Source organism: Halichoerus grypus, chromosome 3 (genome assembly GCF_964656455.1).
Source record: "Halichoerus grypus chromosome 3, mHalGry1.hap1.1, whole genome shotgun sequence".
Taxonomy (NCBI): domain Eukaryota; kingdom Metazoa; phylum Chordata; class Mammalia; order Carnivora; family Phocidae; genus Halichoerus; species Halichoerus grypus.
This window is the reverse complement of record NC_135714.1, coordinates 1,549,554-1,568,455: the sequence shown is the minus strand read 5'-3', so window position 1 is coordinate 1,568,455 and position 18,902 is coordinate 1,549,554. Positions and strand designations below refer to the sequence as shown.

Sequence of the window (18,902 nt, the reverse complement as noted above, 5' to 3'; positions counted from 1 at the left end):
AAAACAGCCAGAGAAAAATGACACATTACTTATAAGGGAGAAACTATGTGAATGACAATGGGTTTCTCATCAGAAACCACAGAGGCCAGAGGAAGACGCACAGTATTTTTCAGGAGCTGACGGAAAAGAATCGTCAACCCAGGGGCGCCTGGGTGGCTCAGTCGTTAAGCGTCTGCCTTCGGCTCGGGTCATGATCCCAGGGTACTGGGATCGAGCCCCGTATTGGGCTCCCTGCTCAGTGGGAAGCCTGCTTCTCCCTCTCCCACTCCCCCTGTTTGTGTTCCCTCTCTCTTACTGTCTCTCTGTCAAATAAATAAAATCTTAAAAAAAAAAAAAAAAGAATCATCAACCCACAATACCATACCCAGCCAAAATATTGATCAGGAAAGAAGGAAAAACAAAGACAGCCTCATATGAAGGAAAACTAAGTATTTGTTGTCAGCAGACCTGCCCTAAAATCATGGCTAAAAAAATTCTTCGGACAGAAAGTGATAAGAGAAGGGCCTTGGGACGTCAGAAAGGAAGACAGAACATGGGAAGCAAATATGTGGGAAACACAACAGACTTTCCTTCTCCTCTGGAGGCTTCTAAATTATGTCTGATGGTAGAAGCAAAAATTATAACACTGTCTGGTGTGGCTCTAAATGTGTGTAGAGAAAATATTTAAGATAATTCTGTCATGAAACCGGGAAGGAAATGGGACTTGGGAGGTAAGATTTCTAGACCTCACTCAAATTGTTAAAATGACAACACTTGGGACGCCTGGGTGGCTCAGTCAGGTAAGCATCTGCCTTTAGCTCAGGTCATGATCCCAGGGTCTTGGGATCGAATCCCACATCGCTTCTCCCTCTGCTGCTGCTCCCCCTGCTCGTGCTCTCTCTCTTTCTGACAAATAAAATAAAATCTTAAAAAAAAAAGTTTTTAAAAAATAAGTAAAATGACAACACTTGCAGGCAGTGATAAGTTATGTATGCACGATGTAATACTTAGAGCAATGACTAAAAAAGCTATATTAAGAGATACACTATAGGGGCACCTGGGTGGCTTAGACGGTTAGGCATCTGCCTTTAGCTCAGGTCATGGTCCCAGGGTCCTGGGATCGAGCCCCGTGTCGGGCTCCCTGCTGGGCAGGGAGCCTGCTTCTCCCTCTCCCTCTGCCTGCCGCTCCCCCTGCCTATACTCTCTCTCTGTCAAATAAAAAATAAAAAATCTTAAAAAAAAAAGAGAGATCCACTATAGATAAATCAAAGTGATATTTAAAAAGATGAGCAAATAACCCATAGGAAGGCAAGAAAAAGAAAATAAAGAGAAACAAAAATAGGACAATGATGGGGCACCTGGGTGGCTCAGTCGTTAAGCGTCTGCCTTCGGCTCGGGTCATGATCCCAGGGTACTGGGATCGAGCCCCGCATCGGGCTCCCTGCTCTGCGGGAAGCCTGCTTCTCCCTCTCCCACTCCCCCTGCTTGTGTTCCCTCTCTCGCTGTGTCTCTCTCTGTCAAACAAATAAATAAAATCTTAAAAAAAAAATTAAAAAAAATAGGACAATCAGAAAAACCCTGGCAGACTTAAATCCTAACATATCAATAATTACATTAAATGTAACTGGCCCAGGGGCCAGGGTCCTGGGATCAATCCCCACATCGGGCTCCCTGCTTGGTGGGAAGCCTGCTTCTCCCTCTCCCACTCCCCCTGCTTGTGTTCCCTCTCTTGCCGTGTCTCTCTCTGTCAAATAAATAAATAAAATTAAAAAAAAAAATGTAACTGGCCCAGATATGCCAATAGTAGATATTGGCAGGGTGGATTAAAAAACATGACTGAGGGGCGCCTAGGTGGCTCAGTCATTAAGCATCTGCCTTCGGCTCAGGTCATGATCTCAGGGTCCTGGGATCGAGCCCCGCATCGGGCTCCCTGCTCGGCGGGAAGCCTGCTTCTCCTTCTCCCACTCCCCCTGCTTGTGTTCCCTCTCTCGCTGTGTCTCTCTCTGTCAAATAAATAAATAAAATCTTTAAAAAAAAAAAGAATGAAAGAGGTTATATCACTATAGACCCTACAGACACTAAGGAAAATAAAAGGGGTCATAATAGGATATTATAAACAACTCTACATGCATAAATTTGACAACTTAGTGGAATGGGCAAATTCCTTAAAAAAAACACAAACAACCACAACTCACCCATTATGAAGCAGAGCATTTGAACAGCCCTATAACTTTAATGGAAATTAAATTTGTAATTTGAAAGTTTTCAAAAAATAAATCTCCAGGCTTAGATGATTTCACTAGAGAATTTTGCAAAATGTTGAAAGAATTAACACCAATTCTACACAATCTCCCCCAGAAAATAAAAGAGAGGAGAATATCTCCAAATTCATCTTATGAAGCTGGTATGACTCTGATACCGAGACCAGACAAAGTCAGCCAAGGCAGAAAACGACAGATTAACATCCCACGTGAAACTATATGCAGAAACACTTGAAAAAAATCAAAATAGTAGCAAATACAATTAGCATATATAAAAAGAATTATATACCATAACCAAGTGGGGTTTATGGTAGAGATGCGAAGCTGGTTCAATATTTGAAACTCTGTCATGTGATAATAATTCATCACTTTGTCATGAATCTACTATATTCACAGCCCAAAGAAGAAAAGTCACATGATCATATCCATTGATGCAGAAAAGCATTTGATGATATTCAACACCTTTTCATAATAAAAACTTGTGGAACTTCGTCAACTTGCTGGAGAGTACATCCACAAAAACTTACATCCCAACATCAGTACTTAACAGTGAAAGACTGATTTCCCCTGGTATCAGGAACTAGGCACAAATGTATGCTCTCATTCTTACCCAACACAGGCCTAGAAGTTCTAGCCAGTGCAATAGCCCAGAAGAGCAAATGATAGGAATGCAGATCAGAAATAAAGAAACTGTTCTTTACAGATGACGCGATTGTCTACATAGAAAATCCCAAGGAGGGGCGCCTGGGTGGCTCAGATGGTTAAGCGTCTGCCTTCGGCTCAGGTCATGATCCCAGGGTTCTGGGATCGAGTCCCGCATCGGGTTCCCTGCTAGGCGGGAAGCCTGCTTCTCCCTCTGCCTCTCTCTCTCTCTCTCTCTGACTCTCATGAATAAATAAATAAAAAAAAACATTAAAAAAAAAAAAGAAAAAGAAAATCCCAAGGAATCTATGACAAAACTCCTTGTTTGTCCTAGAAAAATAATAAGGGAATTCAGCAAGGTCACAAGATATAAGATCAATACACAAAAGTCAATTACATTTTAATATACTAGCATTGAATACATGGACACAAGAATTAAAAATACAATACCACTTACAATTACTCAAAAAAATAAAAGAAATACTTAGGCACAAATCTAAGAGAACATGTACAGGACTTGGATACTAAAAACTAAACAACACAGATGAAAGAAATAAAAAATTTAAATAAATGGAGAGACATAGTGCATTCATGGATTGGAAGACTCAAATGGTTGGCCCCAAAAGTGGATCCAGATCTCAGACCATGTACAAGAATAATCTTCGAGTGGATTCGAGATCCAGATGTAAAAATGAAATACAAATACTAGAGAACACATGGGTCAATTGCTCTCTAACGTGGGTATAGGAAAAACCTTTCTTTTCGCTCTTCAGAATGTGGACACAATAAAAGGAAAGCTTGGTAAGTTTGTACTGCAAAACACATCATAAGCAAAGCTGAGTGACCAACTGGAGGAAATTGTCTACAATATACTATAAAGAGTTACACTTTCCCTAATGTGTGAAGAACTCTTTTTTGTTTTTTTTTTTAAGATTTTATTTATTTATTTGACAGAGAGAGAGAGAGAGAGAGCACAAGTAAGCAGAGTGGCAGGCAGATGGAGAGGGAGAAGCAGGCTCTCCGCTGAGCAGGGAGCCAGACGTGGGGCTCAATCCCAAGACCCCAGGATCATGACCCGAGCCGAAGGCAGCCACTTAACCAACTGAGCCACCCAGGACCCCATGTGTGAAGAACTCTTAAAAATGAAAGAAATGAAGGCTAAGAGCTTATTGGAAAGTGCCTGATGGATCTTTGGCACAGAGACCACTCAGTGGGGAGGGGCCGTGTCTTCAACAAGTGGTGCTGGGAAAACTGGACCCCTACCTCACAGCACACACAAAAATCAATTCAGAGTCAACTAAAGACTTGAGCATAAGACCTGAAATCACAAACTCGTAGAAGAAAACAGGAGAAAAGCTCCCTCACATTGGGCTTAGCTATGTTGGGGGGGGGGTAGTTGACATCAAAAGCACAGGCAATAAGAACAAAAATGAACTATTGGGACTATTTCAAACTAAAAGATTTCAGCACAGCATAACCAACCAAATGAAAAGGTCACCTATGCAATGGGAGAAAGCATTTGCAAACTGTATATCCAATAAGAGGTTAACGTCCAAAATACACAAGGTACTCTTACAACTCAGTAGCAAAAAAAAAAGCCAAATACCCTGACAAAAAATGGGCAAAGAATGTGAATATTTTCCCAAAGGCGATAAAAAGATGGCCAAGGGGTATATGTAAAGATGCTCATCATTACTAGTTATCGGAGAAAAGCAAATCAAAATGACCATGAGCTATCACCTTACACCTGTTAGGATGGCTGTCATAACAGTCAAAAGACAACAAATATGGGCGAGAATGTGGAGAAAAGGGGTGCCCGAGGGTGGGGGTGTGAATTGGTGCAGCCATTATGGAAAACAGTATTTTAACGTTTCCTCAAAAAATTAAAAATAGAATTACCAGTTTTTAAAAAATAAAGTTTCTATTTATTCATTTGAGAGAGAGAGAGTCGGGGGAAGGAGAGAGAATCTGAAGCAGACTCCACGCTGAGCTCAGAGCCCGACATGGAGCTCGATCTCACAACGCTGAGATAGTGACCTGAGCTGAAATCAACAGTCGGACGCTCAACCGACTGAGCCACCCAGGCGCCCCGTCACATCACACACCTTAAACATATGGGAGTCTTACTCGTCAATCACGTCTCAGTAAAGCTGTGAAAAAATGGACAAAAGCCATGAAGAGATAGTTCACAGAAGAAGTCACAGAAATGGGTCTTAAATATATGAAACACGCTCAGCCCCACACCTAACAAATGACAGGCACGTCAGCACGGTGCCGAGATGCCCTGTCACGCCCACAGGCTCAGCACAAATCTCTGAATTCAGTGCAGTGCACCCAGGCGGGGTCCTGGGGGCCCGGCCCCTCGCACACCACCTGCAGAAGGCAACGCATCTCCGATGAGACTGCGTGCCCCGGACAACGTGAACAGGGCAACACAGCCAAAGCCCTGCATTCTGTTACTTTCTACTCATCGACATCCCCTGGAAGAGTTCCCCTTGAGAGCCCCCCTCCCCCGACGCCAGAAGCTCGCACGGGCCTTATTCATTGCCGATGCCGCACTGACAACACGTGTAAGGAAAGAGGGACGTAAGAAGTGTGTGTAGGCAAGTGTACGCACTCGCTTTGAAGGAAAGACAGAAAAGATCGTCCAGAAATTAATGGAAATAAAAGCTGAGGGGGGTAGGTGGAAATGGGCTCCCAAGAAGGGACACTCCTCTGGGTCTATTGTTCATATCGTTTTGACTTCCTATTTGTAAGAAAGGAAACTGAAAAGGAAGGAAAAGCAAACCCTGACATCTAATAGAAACAGACACAGACAAGTTTATCAAAAAGGCGCTCAGGAACCCGCAGGTCCTCAGGGGCACATGTCTGAGGATGGACAGGGCTGCAGTTGGGCCGCGGAGCCCAGGCCCCTCGGAGGCCCTCTGCAAGGAACAGGCTTTCAGGGAAACACAAGGTGGGGGTCCCCACCTGGGCCGCCTGTCCTGGCAGGAGGACGAGCCCAGACCAATATGTCTACAGCTCCTGAAGTGGTAACGTGGATGCCCACAGACCCTTCTATGGGACAGGACACCAGATGCAAATGTGCCACATGTGGGCTTTCCAGAAGTTTCAGGTCTTCCTTCATGTGTGGATGTGTGGGCCAGACGACTCTGCTGGTGGGGGCGGGGAGGGAGTCTGGACCAGAAGTGCCGGCCCGACTGTCCGCCCAGAGAGCCTCTAGAACCCCCCTGCCCCCCCGCCCCCAACCACCACGGGAAGAGCCAGGCCCATGGCCCTCGGCAGCCCCACAGCTTCTGGGGGTCAGACAGGCCCGCCGGCCGGCCCCGAGCCCCCAGACACTCCCGCAGGGCTGCGTCACCTCCTCCTTCTTCTGGTCGGCCTTCTGCTTGTTCTCCTGCGTGAGGTGCTGCCGGGCCAGGATGGCCTCCTCGCGGCTCAGCTTTCCCTGCAGCCTTCGGCACGCGCTTGCGGCCAGTTCCTCCTCCCGGTCCTTCGCCTGCATCTCCTTCTGCCACTCGAGGAACTCAGAGAAGTCCCCGGCCCCGTCCACAAGCTTATCCACCCTGGGGAAGGGGGGCAAGAGGCGGGGCTTGGGGTCCCCCCAGGTCAGGGCCTGCACTGGCTACCGGGATGCCACAGGTTCCCCCGGGGGGCGGTGGCCCTCACAGGCGTGGGGCGCTCTTCACCCAGGCCCAGCCACACCACCCACCCACTGTCCACCTGTCCCTGTCCTGTGCATCCAGCCTCCAGCCACTTGTTTGTCTACTCACTGGACTGTCCATCGGCCTGCCCCCTGTCTACCCGTCTATCGGCCATCCCTCTGTCCACTTTTCTGTCCTCTCATCCATCTGGGCAGCCACCCAAACTCCCACCCACAGCCCAGCTCATGGGTAAGCACAGGGTCTGCCACGCTGGTGGTCTGTGGGGGGAGGGGGGCATCAGGAAGGGGTCTGAAAAGGAGGTGACCCCTGAGAGAGGTCTGGGCTGGGCTAGCTTTCTGCTAAGTCCTCTTCTGTCCCGTCCATTTCCCTCACTGAGCCGGGATTCTCTTCCTTGGATACAGCTGTGACCCCAAGACTGGCCTGCTTGTGGACCCCACCGAAGCACCACAGCCACCGGGCCCCCTCTATTCCCACAAGCGCCACGCCCTGCCCCTCCTCCTCTGAAGGGGGTGACGAGCTGCCGCTCCCACCTCTGCAGCTCTTTCTCCACCTGCCGCTGGTACAAAGACCCTTCTCGGAGGATGGCAGCAGTGTTCAGCTTGACCGGGACCTCATTAGGCTGCAGGAGAGAGGAGGGGCCGGCTGCAGCGGGGTGGAGGGTGAGGGGAGACTCGGGGCAGCAGGTGCCCCCTGCCCTTCACACTTGCCCTTGCCTCCGGCTCTGGCCATCCGAGCCCCTGGGCACAGAATAGGCCAGGAGGTGGGTGTCCAGGGACAGGGGACTGACACCCGTGCCCACCCGGACCAGTCAGGAGCACCCCTCACCTTGTAGAAGGTCAGCTTTGGAGTCTTAAGGATTCGGGGCATGAACTGGAGCTGCAGCTTCTTCTTGGAGGCCTGTAGAAGGCAGGGCCTGGCACCCGTACCCACCAGGTGCCCTTAAACACACCCTGGGGAGGTGGTGGGCCCTGCACCCCTGGGAGGGCCAGCTCCCTCCTCTCTATCCTAACTCCAGCTGCCCACCCATGTGTTCCCAGCCTGCCCCCTGCACGTGCGTCCCCCAGGGCAGCACCCCTATCCTCCAGTGCCCTCCTCAGCCTTTCTGGGGTGTTGGGCCTCCCAGACGGGGGCAGGGAAAGAGTGGGCCTGCCAGGCCTGGGGACAGCGGTTCCCAGTCAGGGGAGCTTGAACCTCCGGGCTTGGGGCCCGTCCCCCTAGCTGCTCCCTGGGGATGGCTTCCACAACCTTTTCTGGCTGCCCCCCAGGTTGGCTCTCGGCCCGCTGCTTTGTGGACACCCCCAGGACAGGCCCCATGGCTGCAGTGTGCGGAGCTGTGGGTCGAAGGGCACCTCCTGGGGACCTGCCATCATCGCCACCCCCCCTGCCCCAGCTGCTTGTGGGGACCATAGCCGGCTGCCGCCAGGGGGGCCCGCAGGGGGAGGGCAGGGCCGGCCCAGCTCCTCGGGAGTGAGCTGCCACCCAGAACAGGCCTTCCTTGTCCTGCTCCCTTTACTTTTCCCTTATTGACAAACATACTGGGGTTTTTGTTTTTCTTGTAGAAATATTAGGTGCTGGGACGCCTGGGTGGCTCAGTTGGTTAAGCGACTGCCTTCGGCTCAGGTCATGATCCTGGAGTCCCGGGATCGAGTCCCGCATCAGGCTCCCTGCTCGGCAGGGAGTCTGCTTCTCCCTCTGACCCTCCTCCCTCTCATGCTCTCTGTCTCTCATTCTCTCTCTCTCAAATAAATAAATAAAATCTTTAAAAAAAAAAAAAAAAAAAAAAAGAAATATTAGGTGCTAAGCACGGAAATCTGGGAACCTGGGAACCCCCAGAGAGCACGGAAGACGCGTGCCTGCAGTGGTCTGGGAGGTGCGGCGTGCGCTCGGCCTGGCTCGGGGAGCCTGCCCCTCTGTGAACCGAGCCTGGAAAGGCTAAACGAGGGGCTCATTGTGTCGCTGCCGGCAGGGCATCGGGAGCAATGTGTCCGTGCCACCACGAAGACTGACCCAGGGTGTGGAGCGCCGGGGGTTACCTGCATCCGGGGCTCCCCCCGGGACCTGGGCACCGCACACCGCATCTCCTCGATGTTCGCCTTTAGCAGCAGCTCCTGCAAGCAGCGCGTGACTCTGGCCCTGCTGACCACCGGCCGGCGTCCTTGGGCCCCAGAAGGGACGAGGGCACGGACCAGCTCCCCACTCCTCCCCCCTTCTTTGCATAGAACCCCCCCACCCCCCCACCTTCCCACCCCCGCCAAGGGCTCTAAGAAGGCAGGCGTCGCGGAAGGCTCCTCACCTCGGCCTTCCAGCGATTAAATCTCTTGGTCATCTCTAGCAGCTGCCGCTCCTTGGGCGGCTGGTAGGTGCTCCTGGGGACCTGGTGGGGTGGCGGGAGAGGAGCCCGCCGTCATCGGCTATAGTTCAGAGGGGTGTGTGGAGGTGCCAGGCTGGCGGCCAGCTGGATGTGGGTGCGGGAGGGTGCTGCCCATGCCAGGAGAGGCAGGGCTGGAAGGGAAGCTGCTGAGCTCTGACTGGGATCCCCTGGGTGCTGGTGGTCATCCAGGGGAGGGAAAGGAAGGATGTCAGGCCAGCAGCAAGAAGGAAGGTGGCCGAGCATAGCGCCCAGGCCCAGGAGACACTGGACGAACAGGCAGGTGACTGGGTGGCCAGGGGATGAGGGAGGAGGCCTGGAGGGGCAGGTGAGGCCAGGAGAGTGTCACGGAGCCCAGGAAAGTGAGTGTCATGGAGCCCAGGAAAGGGAAGGGGCCGCGGCATTAATACTGCACAGACCAGGGTGGCCTGAGAAGTATCCGTGGGGTCTAGTGACGGGGACCCTCGCCAGCCTGGAGGGGGCATGTCCATGGGGGGTGGGGTAGGGGCAGCCTGGGAAGCCCTGAGCTCCAGACCCTAATTCTTGGGCCTCTGCCCTGTGTGTCTAAGGAGCATCTGAAAACTCGAGGGACCTGATACAGGTGAGGGGTTTATGGAAAGCCTCTGTGGATAGACAAATTGCAACGAGACCTAAGGGTGGTGGGAGTGGGCTGGAACCCTGGGGCCCCCGAGCACCACCCCCTTACCCTCCATGCAATCCTCAATTCTGTGAGGAAACCAGATTGGTTCTGGGCAGCTGAGTCCACCAAGGTGCCTGGGGCAGGGACCACAACCAGTCAGAACACTGCACCCCGATCACGGTGATCAGCTCAAGGGGAGGCCCGCCACCTGAGCTGGTCTAATCATAGCGTCATGGAATTCTTGGCCCTAGATGTCCTCTCACGCCCTGGATGGTTTGCTACAATGACGGAAATTTGCCCAAAGATAAAGGTGACCCACAGAAGCACAGCTAGGACTCTGATCAAACCAGAAGCAGTTAGTTCTGTATGGTCTAAACCAGATCGAGCTGCTTTTTCCTGTTATTTGCAATACAATGCATCCTAACTGGCAGGAGAACTCAGCAAGGTAAGGAGAGGGAGAAGAGGGAGGGGAAGAGGGTCTAGGCAGATGGGATAGATGTGCAAAGGCCCTGGGGTAGGGACAGGCCCATATGACTGGGGTCACACAGACAGACATCATCAGTGGCCCATGACCTGAAGAATATATGGTGATGTACGTGCGTGCTGGGCACTATTTAATAGGGAGGGAGAGGTACGCTGCAACAGGCTCCGAGTAGGCTCCAAGTGCCGAGTCCAGATGGGTCTGAGCCCCATGGTCCCCAGCCTCATTTCATGTCACTGACCAGACCTCAGTATGTGGAGCACAGGAATCCAGCAGGCAGGCTCCAGGTCAGCTGGTGGGGTCATTAAACACTCCTGGTCTGGTCCAGAGCACCCTCGGCCTGGGGAGAGCCCAGCCTGCTCCTGGCTCACAGCCGGGCCCATGGCAAATGCCTGCACTTACTGGTTTTGACTTGGCCACGACAGGGACCGGCTCAGGGACTGGAATGGCGCGGGGTCGGGGGACAGTCAGGTTGAACTCCTTGGGCTCTGTGACCTTGGCCTTGCTCTTTGAGAGAGGGGGCTGAATGGCCATCACTTCCTCCAGCTGGTGGATCAGCTCCTGGACCTCCGGCTGCCATCTTGAAGGGAAAGGTGGGAGAAGCTGCTTAGGGCCACTTCCAAAGCAGGTCAACTAGGGCACGGTCCTTGGGATCCAAAGGACCCCCCCCAGACACCCGGGTCTACCCCAGGGTGGGGGTGATAACGTCTCTGATGTGGGCATGGTACCAGCCACACCCCAGAGTCTCACAGCAGGTGGGGAAGCCGGGCCAGCAGCACTGGTCTCAAGCCACGCTGGTGAGTGAGTGAGTGGGGAGCTGGGAGGACGGGACAGAGAGATCCTCGCTGCGGAGTCCAGCGAGTCTGAGGAGGAGCGGCAGTGGGGACATGGAGCTAATCTGGGCCAGCAGGCGGCCCAGGGGAAGGAGGCCAGGGCAAGCTGGAGATTGCTGGAAGGTTCCTGGAGCTGTGCTGTTGGTGACAGGTGGAGAAGGGGCTACAGGGGTGGGGCGGGGTTGCCCTGGAGCAGGAGTTTGGGCAGGGCATCGCCCACATCAGCAGCCTGGCCAGTGGGGCTCCCCTGAGGGCAGACTGCATGGTTTGGAGAGTTCCTGCCCCAGCTTGAGGGCCACGGCCCCCAGAGGAAGGAAGGGCATGTCCGAGGGCCAACGGAGAGTGGGATCTCAGGGGGGGCAGGTGGGGCAAGGCAGGTCTGGAATGGGGCTGGTCCTATAGCGGGCAACAGTAGGGCTGTATAGGGGTGGTGGGGCAGGGGGTGGGGCACCCTGGAAGCAGGCTAAACCTGGAGGTAGCTCCCAGGGCCCGCAGGCCGGGCTCCTGCTGGCAGCCCTGTGGACAGACAGTGAATCCAGCCTGGCTGGGACTGAGGACTTTCTTCCAGGGCAGGGGCAGCTCAGGGGACATCCCACAACTCCAGGGCCACGGTTTCCTTCCCACAGAAGGGCTTCTGCCTGCCCTGGGCCTCTGGTCTCTGTACACAGCTGGTACCTAATGTGGTCTGCCTGTGCCCAAACAGCCTCTCTGTCCCCAGGAGACAAGGTGGACCCCCCCAGCCCTATCAGAAGGGAAGCCACAGGGGCAGCTTCACCCTGCCCCCCGTGCTGGTCCTTCTCCTGCGGGTCCTGGCCTGTGCCTGTGAAACCAGCGTTTTCCCAAGCCTGTCAGGGGACATGGGGACAGGCAATGAGGGCGGCTTTGGGGAGTGGGGCGCAGGGAGGCTCCCAGCCTGGCCCACCTCATCAGGGGGTCGATCCAGTTCTCTCTCACATGGGCGGTCTCATAGATGAGGCTCCACTCATCCTTGATCCACGAGCACAAGTTTAAGGGATTGAAGAAGAACCCGAGGAACTGAGGGAGAAGCAGGAACCACTGTGGGGGGCTCGGGCCCAGACCCCCAACCTGGTGAAACCCCCAGCTCTCCCCACACAGAAAGCCAGTGTCCAGCGGGCAGGTGTGGCTAATGCACCATGAGAGGAGACCTCTGTCTACCCCAGGGCAGGTGGCCCCTCATGACAGACCCTCCCTCCCCAGAACAGAGAAGGGAGCCTGACCTTACTCACCTGCTGGGCTGGGGTGCCTGCTCTGGGGAGCTGCCCCTCACCATGTGGACTTCTACACACGGTATCTGGGCTTTCGGGGCAGCCCACCCCAGTCCTGGAGCATGCCCCAGCCAAGCAGGGCCCATCCCCGCTGGTGGGGACCCTGTGCTTGAGCCAGCAGCCCAGGACCCGCAAGGCCCACACCCCACGTCTGGAGAGCTCTTGGTGGGGACAGACGGACAGTGGCCTGCCTCCCCCCCCCCCCCCCCCCACCGTGGGCTCCAGAATACCAAGAACGGAGTTGCACCGTTTTCGGCAGCCCGCCTCTGCTTGCCCAGGACAGTACCAGTGGCAGGCCCTCAAGGGACTGAGGATGTGTGCCCTGGGACGGACCAGACCCTGCCACAGCAGGAATTTCCAGCGACTGTGGGCTCCTAACAGCTGCTTTCCAGTCCGGACCCTCAAGTGTAACAGATCTGATTCTAGAAGATACAGCACAGTTTAGCTTCTCAGCGGAGGCCAGCCACCTTGGGGAGCTGGAGGCTTCTGCAGAGCAGGCTGGCCGTCACTTGGGGTGGCTGTGGCCACAGGAGTGGCCGCCTGCACTGCTGAGATGAAGCTCAGGCCCCAGCCCTTGTCCGAGGGGTGGCCACACCTTGGGCCTCTTGGGGGGCTGCTCTGTAGGGGTGTCCACCAAGCTGAAGCCACACTCCGGCTTGGAGGGCCTTGTCTAGTCAGGGGACCACTACAGGCCACTCAAGCCAGGCTCTGGAAAACTGGCTGGAAGGGGAGGCCACGTGCTGCAGTCCCCCAGGAGAGCTTCGTGTGGACTAGGAAATACGATGCCTCCGTCTGGTCCCCAAAAGTGCACCCTGAGCTGTGGGCCTTGGGAACAGATCGTTTATTGGGCCGGGCCAGGCAGCACAAGAATTGTGTGTCAGCGTCTGCCTTCAGCTCAGGTCATGATCCCGGGGTCCTGCGATCGAGTCCCGCATCGGGCTCCCTGCTCAGTGGGAAGTCTGCTTCTCCCTCTCCCTGCTGCTTCCCCTGCTTGTGCTCTCTCTCACTTGTTCTCCCTCAATGAAATAAATAAAATCTTAAAAAAAAAAAGGAGACGCAGGGGAGGTGGTGGTGGGGGTCTCACCTTGTGCATCTTGTCCACGGGCTGGGCCCGGACAATGTCACAGAAGAGCTGAAAGCCGAGTTCCTCCAGCTGGAACATGGCCAGGTAGCAGATCACTAAGGAGACAGGGCCAATGAGTGTGGGGCAGACCCTGGGGTGTCGTCCCCCGTGCCCCCTAGCATTTGATCTTGGGGGAGTCAGCCAGAGGCCAGGGGCCCGACGGGTGCACTGCAGGCCCCACCACCATCAGCGCGGGAGCTCCACCTGGCACCCCGTGACAATGGCAGGATGACACGATAGCACAAATGTCTCATACAGGTGAGTGTGCGGTGCCTTCCAGCCCACTTCCACACACATTAACTCATTTGATGAGTTCTCAGAAATTCCAGAAGTCCCCTGGGTAGAAGTAAGTCATTCTGGATTTTCGTTTGTTAATTCTGAGAGACCGAATAGCCTCGAGCTAACTGGAACTTGAACGTCCCTGGGCCAGGTGAGGGTCATCCGCGGGACTGTTGGTCACACCGACTGCTAGGTGGGCCAGTGACGCGCTGCTGACTTGAGCCGAGTGCCCAGGGGTGCGGGGGGGGGGGGCCAGGAGCCAGCTCTGGACCTGGCCTCCAGCCACTAAGCTAGGCCCCCCAGCACTCCTCAGTCCCCATCCCGTCCCCCTGGACAGGAGCCCTGCGGCCTTTAGTGGGCCTGGAGTCTGTGTCCATGTCGTCAGGTGGACCCTGGTCTGCCCACTCACAGGCACCCACGAGGACCCAACGAGGTAAAAGGCCGTGGGAGACCTCGGAAAACACAAGTGCCGCAGAAACAGCAGGAGCCCGAGGAGTGTCCTTTCGCTCCCACTTCACCCGGTCATCACAGCTGCTGCGAGTCTGCGGCCCTCATGCCAGAGACAAGGGCCACAGGCCTGGCCTGCAGGGACACCTACCCTCGAAGAGGTTGTAGTCGGCCCGTGGGCAGAGCCAGCCGGCCCGCACGTAGAAGGCGTCCACCACCACGGCCAGCAGCTTCCGGTACTCGAGGCACCCAGACAGGACCTCCAAAATGAATGCCTGCTTCTGGGGGCTCAGAGTCTAGAAAAGAAACAGCCGGGAGGGGACCATGGGCCAGGGCCAGGTGCCCCTCCATATGGGGGAAGACCTTAGTCAGGGCACTCCCCCCAGAGCAGTGGGCAGAGCCTCAGACCCAGACCCTCTGACCACCACCCAGGATGTGGTCCCTAGGGTGCTCCTGGATAGTGATGGTGAGCTGGGGGCAAACACAGAAATAAACGTGGAAATGATGCATTAAAACGAACGCTCCAAAAGGACAAATATGTGATTTCACAAATAGGAGACCCCTGGAGGAGCCAGATTCCCAGGACAGAAAGCAGGATGCTGGGGGCCAGGGGCGAGGGCAGGGGGCGGGCAGCTAGGGTTTCATGGGGACAGTTATGGTTGGGGAAGAGGAGAAGGTTCTGGGGACGGAGGGCGGGGACGGCTGTGCAATGTGAAGCGTGCGCTTAACATGGTTAAGATGGTAAATTCTACCTCACGTGTGTGTGTGTGTGTGTGTGTGTGTTTTAAGATTTTATTTATTTATTTGACAGAGAAAGACACAGCGAGAGAGGGAACACAAGCAGAGGGAGTGGGAGAGGGAGAAGCAGGCTTCCTGCGGAGCAGGGAGCCCGATGCGGGGCCCTCACGTGTGTTTTACCACAATAAGAGAAAAGATGAGCAAACTCTTATAAAGGTTTCCAAACGAGTTATTAAAAAAGTAAACCTCGGGGCACCTGGGTGGCTCAGTCGTTAAGCATCTGCCTCCAGCTCAGGTCATGATCCCAGGGTCCTGGGATCGAGCCCCGCATGGGGCTCTGCATTGGGCTCCCTGCTCCACGGGAAGCCTGCTTCTCCCTCTCCCACTCCCTCTGCTTGTGTTCCCTCTCTGGCTGTCTCTCTCTCTGTCAAATAAATAAATAAAACCTTAAAAAAAAAAAGTAACCCCCAAAGGAAAAGAAAACGGTAAGGGGGCCTCTGCAGGACTCCTTGGGTGTGCAAAGCCAGGCAGGAATCACCAGTAACAGGAGGGACTCTACCCTGGGAGGGGGAGGGGGTCGTGCCGGGAGACTGCAACACCTTGGGGTTGCTAACCTGTGTTGTTACGCGCTACTTATTCAAAAAAAGAATTAAGCTTTTGAAAATAAGAAGAATGAAAAAGAACATCCAATGTTGCCCGCATAGCCTTAGCCGGTGGGGGAACAGGTGCCGAGGAGCCTTTCCTGCAAGGAGTCTGGGAATACGTTTCGGGCACCTTATACTCCCGTCCCCTTTAACCCAGCAATCACACTTCTGGGGATGGAAGGGAACCATCCAAAATGCAGGAGATACCCAAATATGACAAGTTCAGGGCATTTCAGAAGAAAACTTTTTCAAGCATTTTTTCCCCTATCGTCTGCCTTATTCTTATCGATTGAAACGTTGGCGGTTTCTGCCTGTGTCCGGCTGGCCGCTGTCATTCAGCTCTCCCGTTGGAACTGAGGAGTGCCCTAACTTAATGTGCTGGAATGTCAGCCTTGCACAATTCTTTACACTGAAAGACAAAATGTTTTCCGTCGCTGCTGGACATACATTCCAAGCTTTTCAACTTCAGGAGAAAAAAAAAATCATCATATGTCTTCCTGTGCTGTACATTTTAGACTCGTTCATATACGTTGTATTAAACCTGCCATGTTAATTGTAAGGTAAAGATTTTGCAAATACTATGTTGCATCTGATGCCTAACTGTATCCGTCAGGTGTATGTAATACATTTATACCCACTAAATGTTTTACTTCTTTCTGAAAAGAAAAAGAAAGAAGTTCAGGGCAAGGGGAAAGGTTAAGAGCCTAAGTGTCAGTGGGGGGGCGTCACTCCTGTTGTCCCAGGGGAGCAAGGCTGCCACAGCCGCGATGCTCCATGGAACTGAGGATGCGGCCACAGGACAGTTAATACAGTATGAAGCTGAAGTGTGGACCTGGCCCCCGACAGGTGCAAAGCACATCAAAATAAACTCACCTGCAGTGTCGTTAAAAAAATTGGGGGGGGGGGCAATCTATTAGATACAATTTGGTATCTCGTTGTTTTATTTTGAATTTTTTTTATTAGCAGTGAAATTTTCCTATGTTTATTGGACATTTATTTGTACTTCTGTGAATTGTCAATTTACATTCTTGGCTAACTTTTTATTGGGACAATATTTTTCTTAACCATTTTTATGAGCTCTATTTTTTAAAAGATTTTGTTTGAGAGAGAGAGGGAGAGGGAGGGCACAAGTAGGGGGAGCGGCAGAGGGAGAAGCAGGCTCCCCGCTGAGCAAGGAGCCCGATGTGGGACTCGATCCCAGGACCCTGGGACCACGACCTGAGCCGAAGGCAGACGCTTAACCATCTGAGCCACCCAGGTGCCCCTATGAACTCTTTATAGAGTAAGGCAATAAACATGTTCACTAATATGATAGTTATTTTTGTGAGTTTGTAATTTGCCCTTTAACTTTGTGTAAAGTATTTTTTGGCACACAGAGCACACAGGGGTTTCTCTTTTTTTTTTGAGGTCAAATCTATCTTTTCCTTCATGGTTTCTTCCCATTTTCATGCTAAGAAAACAGAGAAATGAGACGACCTGAGGGCTCCTGGACAAGCCACAGGACCTCAGAGAGCCTGTGTCCCCACCTGCGTGCATGGGACATCTGGATGTTGTCTTGGCAGATGGTGTCATTCCCACCAGCACCATGTGGGCTGGAAGCCCGGGGACCGTGTTCTTCAGTGGGCTCTGCCCCCGCGGTTCTGGGCAGTTTGGTCCTGCCCTTACAGGAGGGACAGCAGGGCGAGGGAGATGACGCACGTCTTCCTGCCACGACGGAGGTGACCGATGTGCAGCCCCGGGCTGCCCCAGACTTGGGCTCTAAGCCCGGCTCCTCCCAGTGCCTGGAAGGGCCCCTGGCAGCAATGTTCTCATGCTAATAGTTCCTTTGGACACCCTGGCTCTCAGGGCCCATCCCTTCCGCCCAGTTTCTTCACTGTCTGCACTTAGCCCCTGGGGCACCTCACCTAGCCGGCCCTCCCGGGACTCCAGAAAGTTCCATCTGTTCCTGCTCCTCCCCCCACTTGTCTGTCTGGTGGCTGTGTGGGAGGCTGGCCTCCTGGGCTTTGCCCAAACCTGCCCCTCCCCAGCCTTCCCATGTCCATAAGCACAACCCTTGCTCCCAGCTGTTCAGACCAAACCCCCGATGCCTCTCTCTGCTCCCTCCCAATGCCTCCTGGGCAGCTAGGGGAAACCAGCTTCGTTCTGGCTTCTCCCCTTACCCGCCCTCTATTTCCAACCTGGCCACCAAGAAATTCTTTTAAAATGGAAGTGACATCATGTCTGTCCCTCTTTAGAACGTTCCAGAAGGAGTCCTTACTGTGGCTGGTGAGGCTCCCTCTGAGTCTGTACCCAACCCTGGCCCCACTCCAGCCATACTGGCCTCTCTCTGCTTCTCCAGCATGTCAGATGTCCCCTCAGGGCCTCCTTGCTGGCTGTTCCCTCTGTGTGCAATGCTCTTCCCTGCACACTTGCTCCTTCGCTCCCACCAGGAGTGCTCAGGTGCTCCCTGACCCGGGAGGCATCCCTGACCTTCCCACAGTCAGACATCGGCTAGCCCCCTCGCCTAGCAGTGCATGCTGGCAGGTGATTGCCCGTCTCTGCGAGAACGTCACCCCGGTGCTCGTGGGAGAGGACTAGAATGTCCTGCCTCTGTGGGCCGTGGTGGGGACCCAGAGACCTCGCTGAGTGCAGGCTGGGCGCAGAGCGGGGTCTCCGTCCCGCCAGGCTTCTGCGTCCGTTTCCCCTCACGGGCCTCTGACCCCTAGGCTGTGCCCACACCGGGCAGGCTTTGTCTGAGGAAGCCCAGGATGGCGGTGCGGGCTGGTCGGAGAGCAATGAGTCAGCGGGGCTGGAGCGAGGCTGCATGACTCTGCAGGACGCCTGCCTCTGAGGCTCAGACAACAGTGACTCCGCTTCTCGTTCATTACGTCTGCGTTTGGGAAGTGTGAGTATGTATTTTTAATAAGGTCAGAGCCTTGAGCCTGTGGCTGGAAGCCCTCATGAGCTCAGTCCCCAGGCAAGGAGGTCAGGCAGGGCTGCACGGGGCCCAGGGTCCCGGAAGACACAGAGCCAGGCAGTAAATGACACCCTGGCCATGGGTGAGGCTGGGCCCAGGGCCAGGTCCTCACCGCCAGAGAACCCAGCTGGTCACAGAGGGGAGACTGAGGCCTGGTGGTGTGACATGGGTCAGGGGGCGCTGAGCTTCAGACCAGGTCCTTCTGGCCAGGCCAGCGGAGGGCTGCTAGGGCTGGGTTGGCTGGGCTGGCCGGGCTTCCTCTAAAGGAGGTAGGGCCGGGGCCGAATTGCAGAGAGGGCCCCAGTACCAGAGCTAACCCTTAACCCCAAACCAGCCTCAGTCACAGAACCCAGAGGGTGGTGGCCACCCAAGGGCCTCTGAGTGTTGTCATACCATTTTGGGCCTTGGTCCAGTTCAGGACTCCCAAGTCCACAGCCCCCGGCTGGCTCCCAGGGAGGGCAGCAAGCCCTTGGATAACAGTTTCACGGACAGTCCTGGGAGGGGGCCAGGCCTGGGGGCAGAGGCCCCAGAGGCCTGCAAGCCTGCCCACGTTCCACCAT

General features: G+C 54.3%; 1 protein-coding gene across 1 annotated transcript in view; it reads right to left on the bottom strand.

Moving 5' to 3' along the window:
• CFAP99 (cilia and flagella associated protein 99) overlaps positions 1-18,902 on the bottom strand; it is a 39,829-nt gene that overhangs the window by 7,769 nt on the left and 13,158 nt on the right. The window contains exons 3-11 of the mRNA XM_036106365.2: positions 14,156-14,300; positions 13,240-13,334; positions 11,792-11,904; positions 10,439-10,616; positions 8,841-8,921; positions 8,581-8,655; positions 7,373-7,444; positions 7,078-7,166; positions 6,244-6,448 (exon numbers count right to left, since the gene is read on the bottom strand). Coding sequence (XP_035962258.1) covers positions 6,244-6,448; positions 7,078-7,166; positions 7,373-7,444; positions 8,581-8,655; positions 8,841-8,921; positions 10,439-10,616; positions 11,792-11,904; positions 13,240-13,334; positions 14,156-14,300 — 1,053 coding nt within the window. The remainder of the gene's footprint in view (positions 1-6,243; positions 6,449-7,077; positions 7,167-7,372; positions 7,445-8,580; positions 8,656-8,840; positions 8,922-10,438; positions 10,617-11,791; positions 11,905-13,239; positions 13,335-14,155; positions 14,301-18,902) is intronic.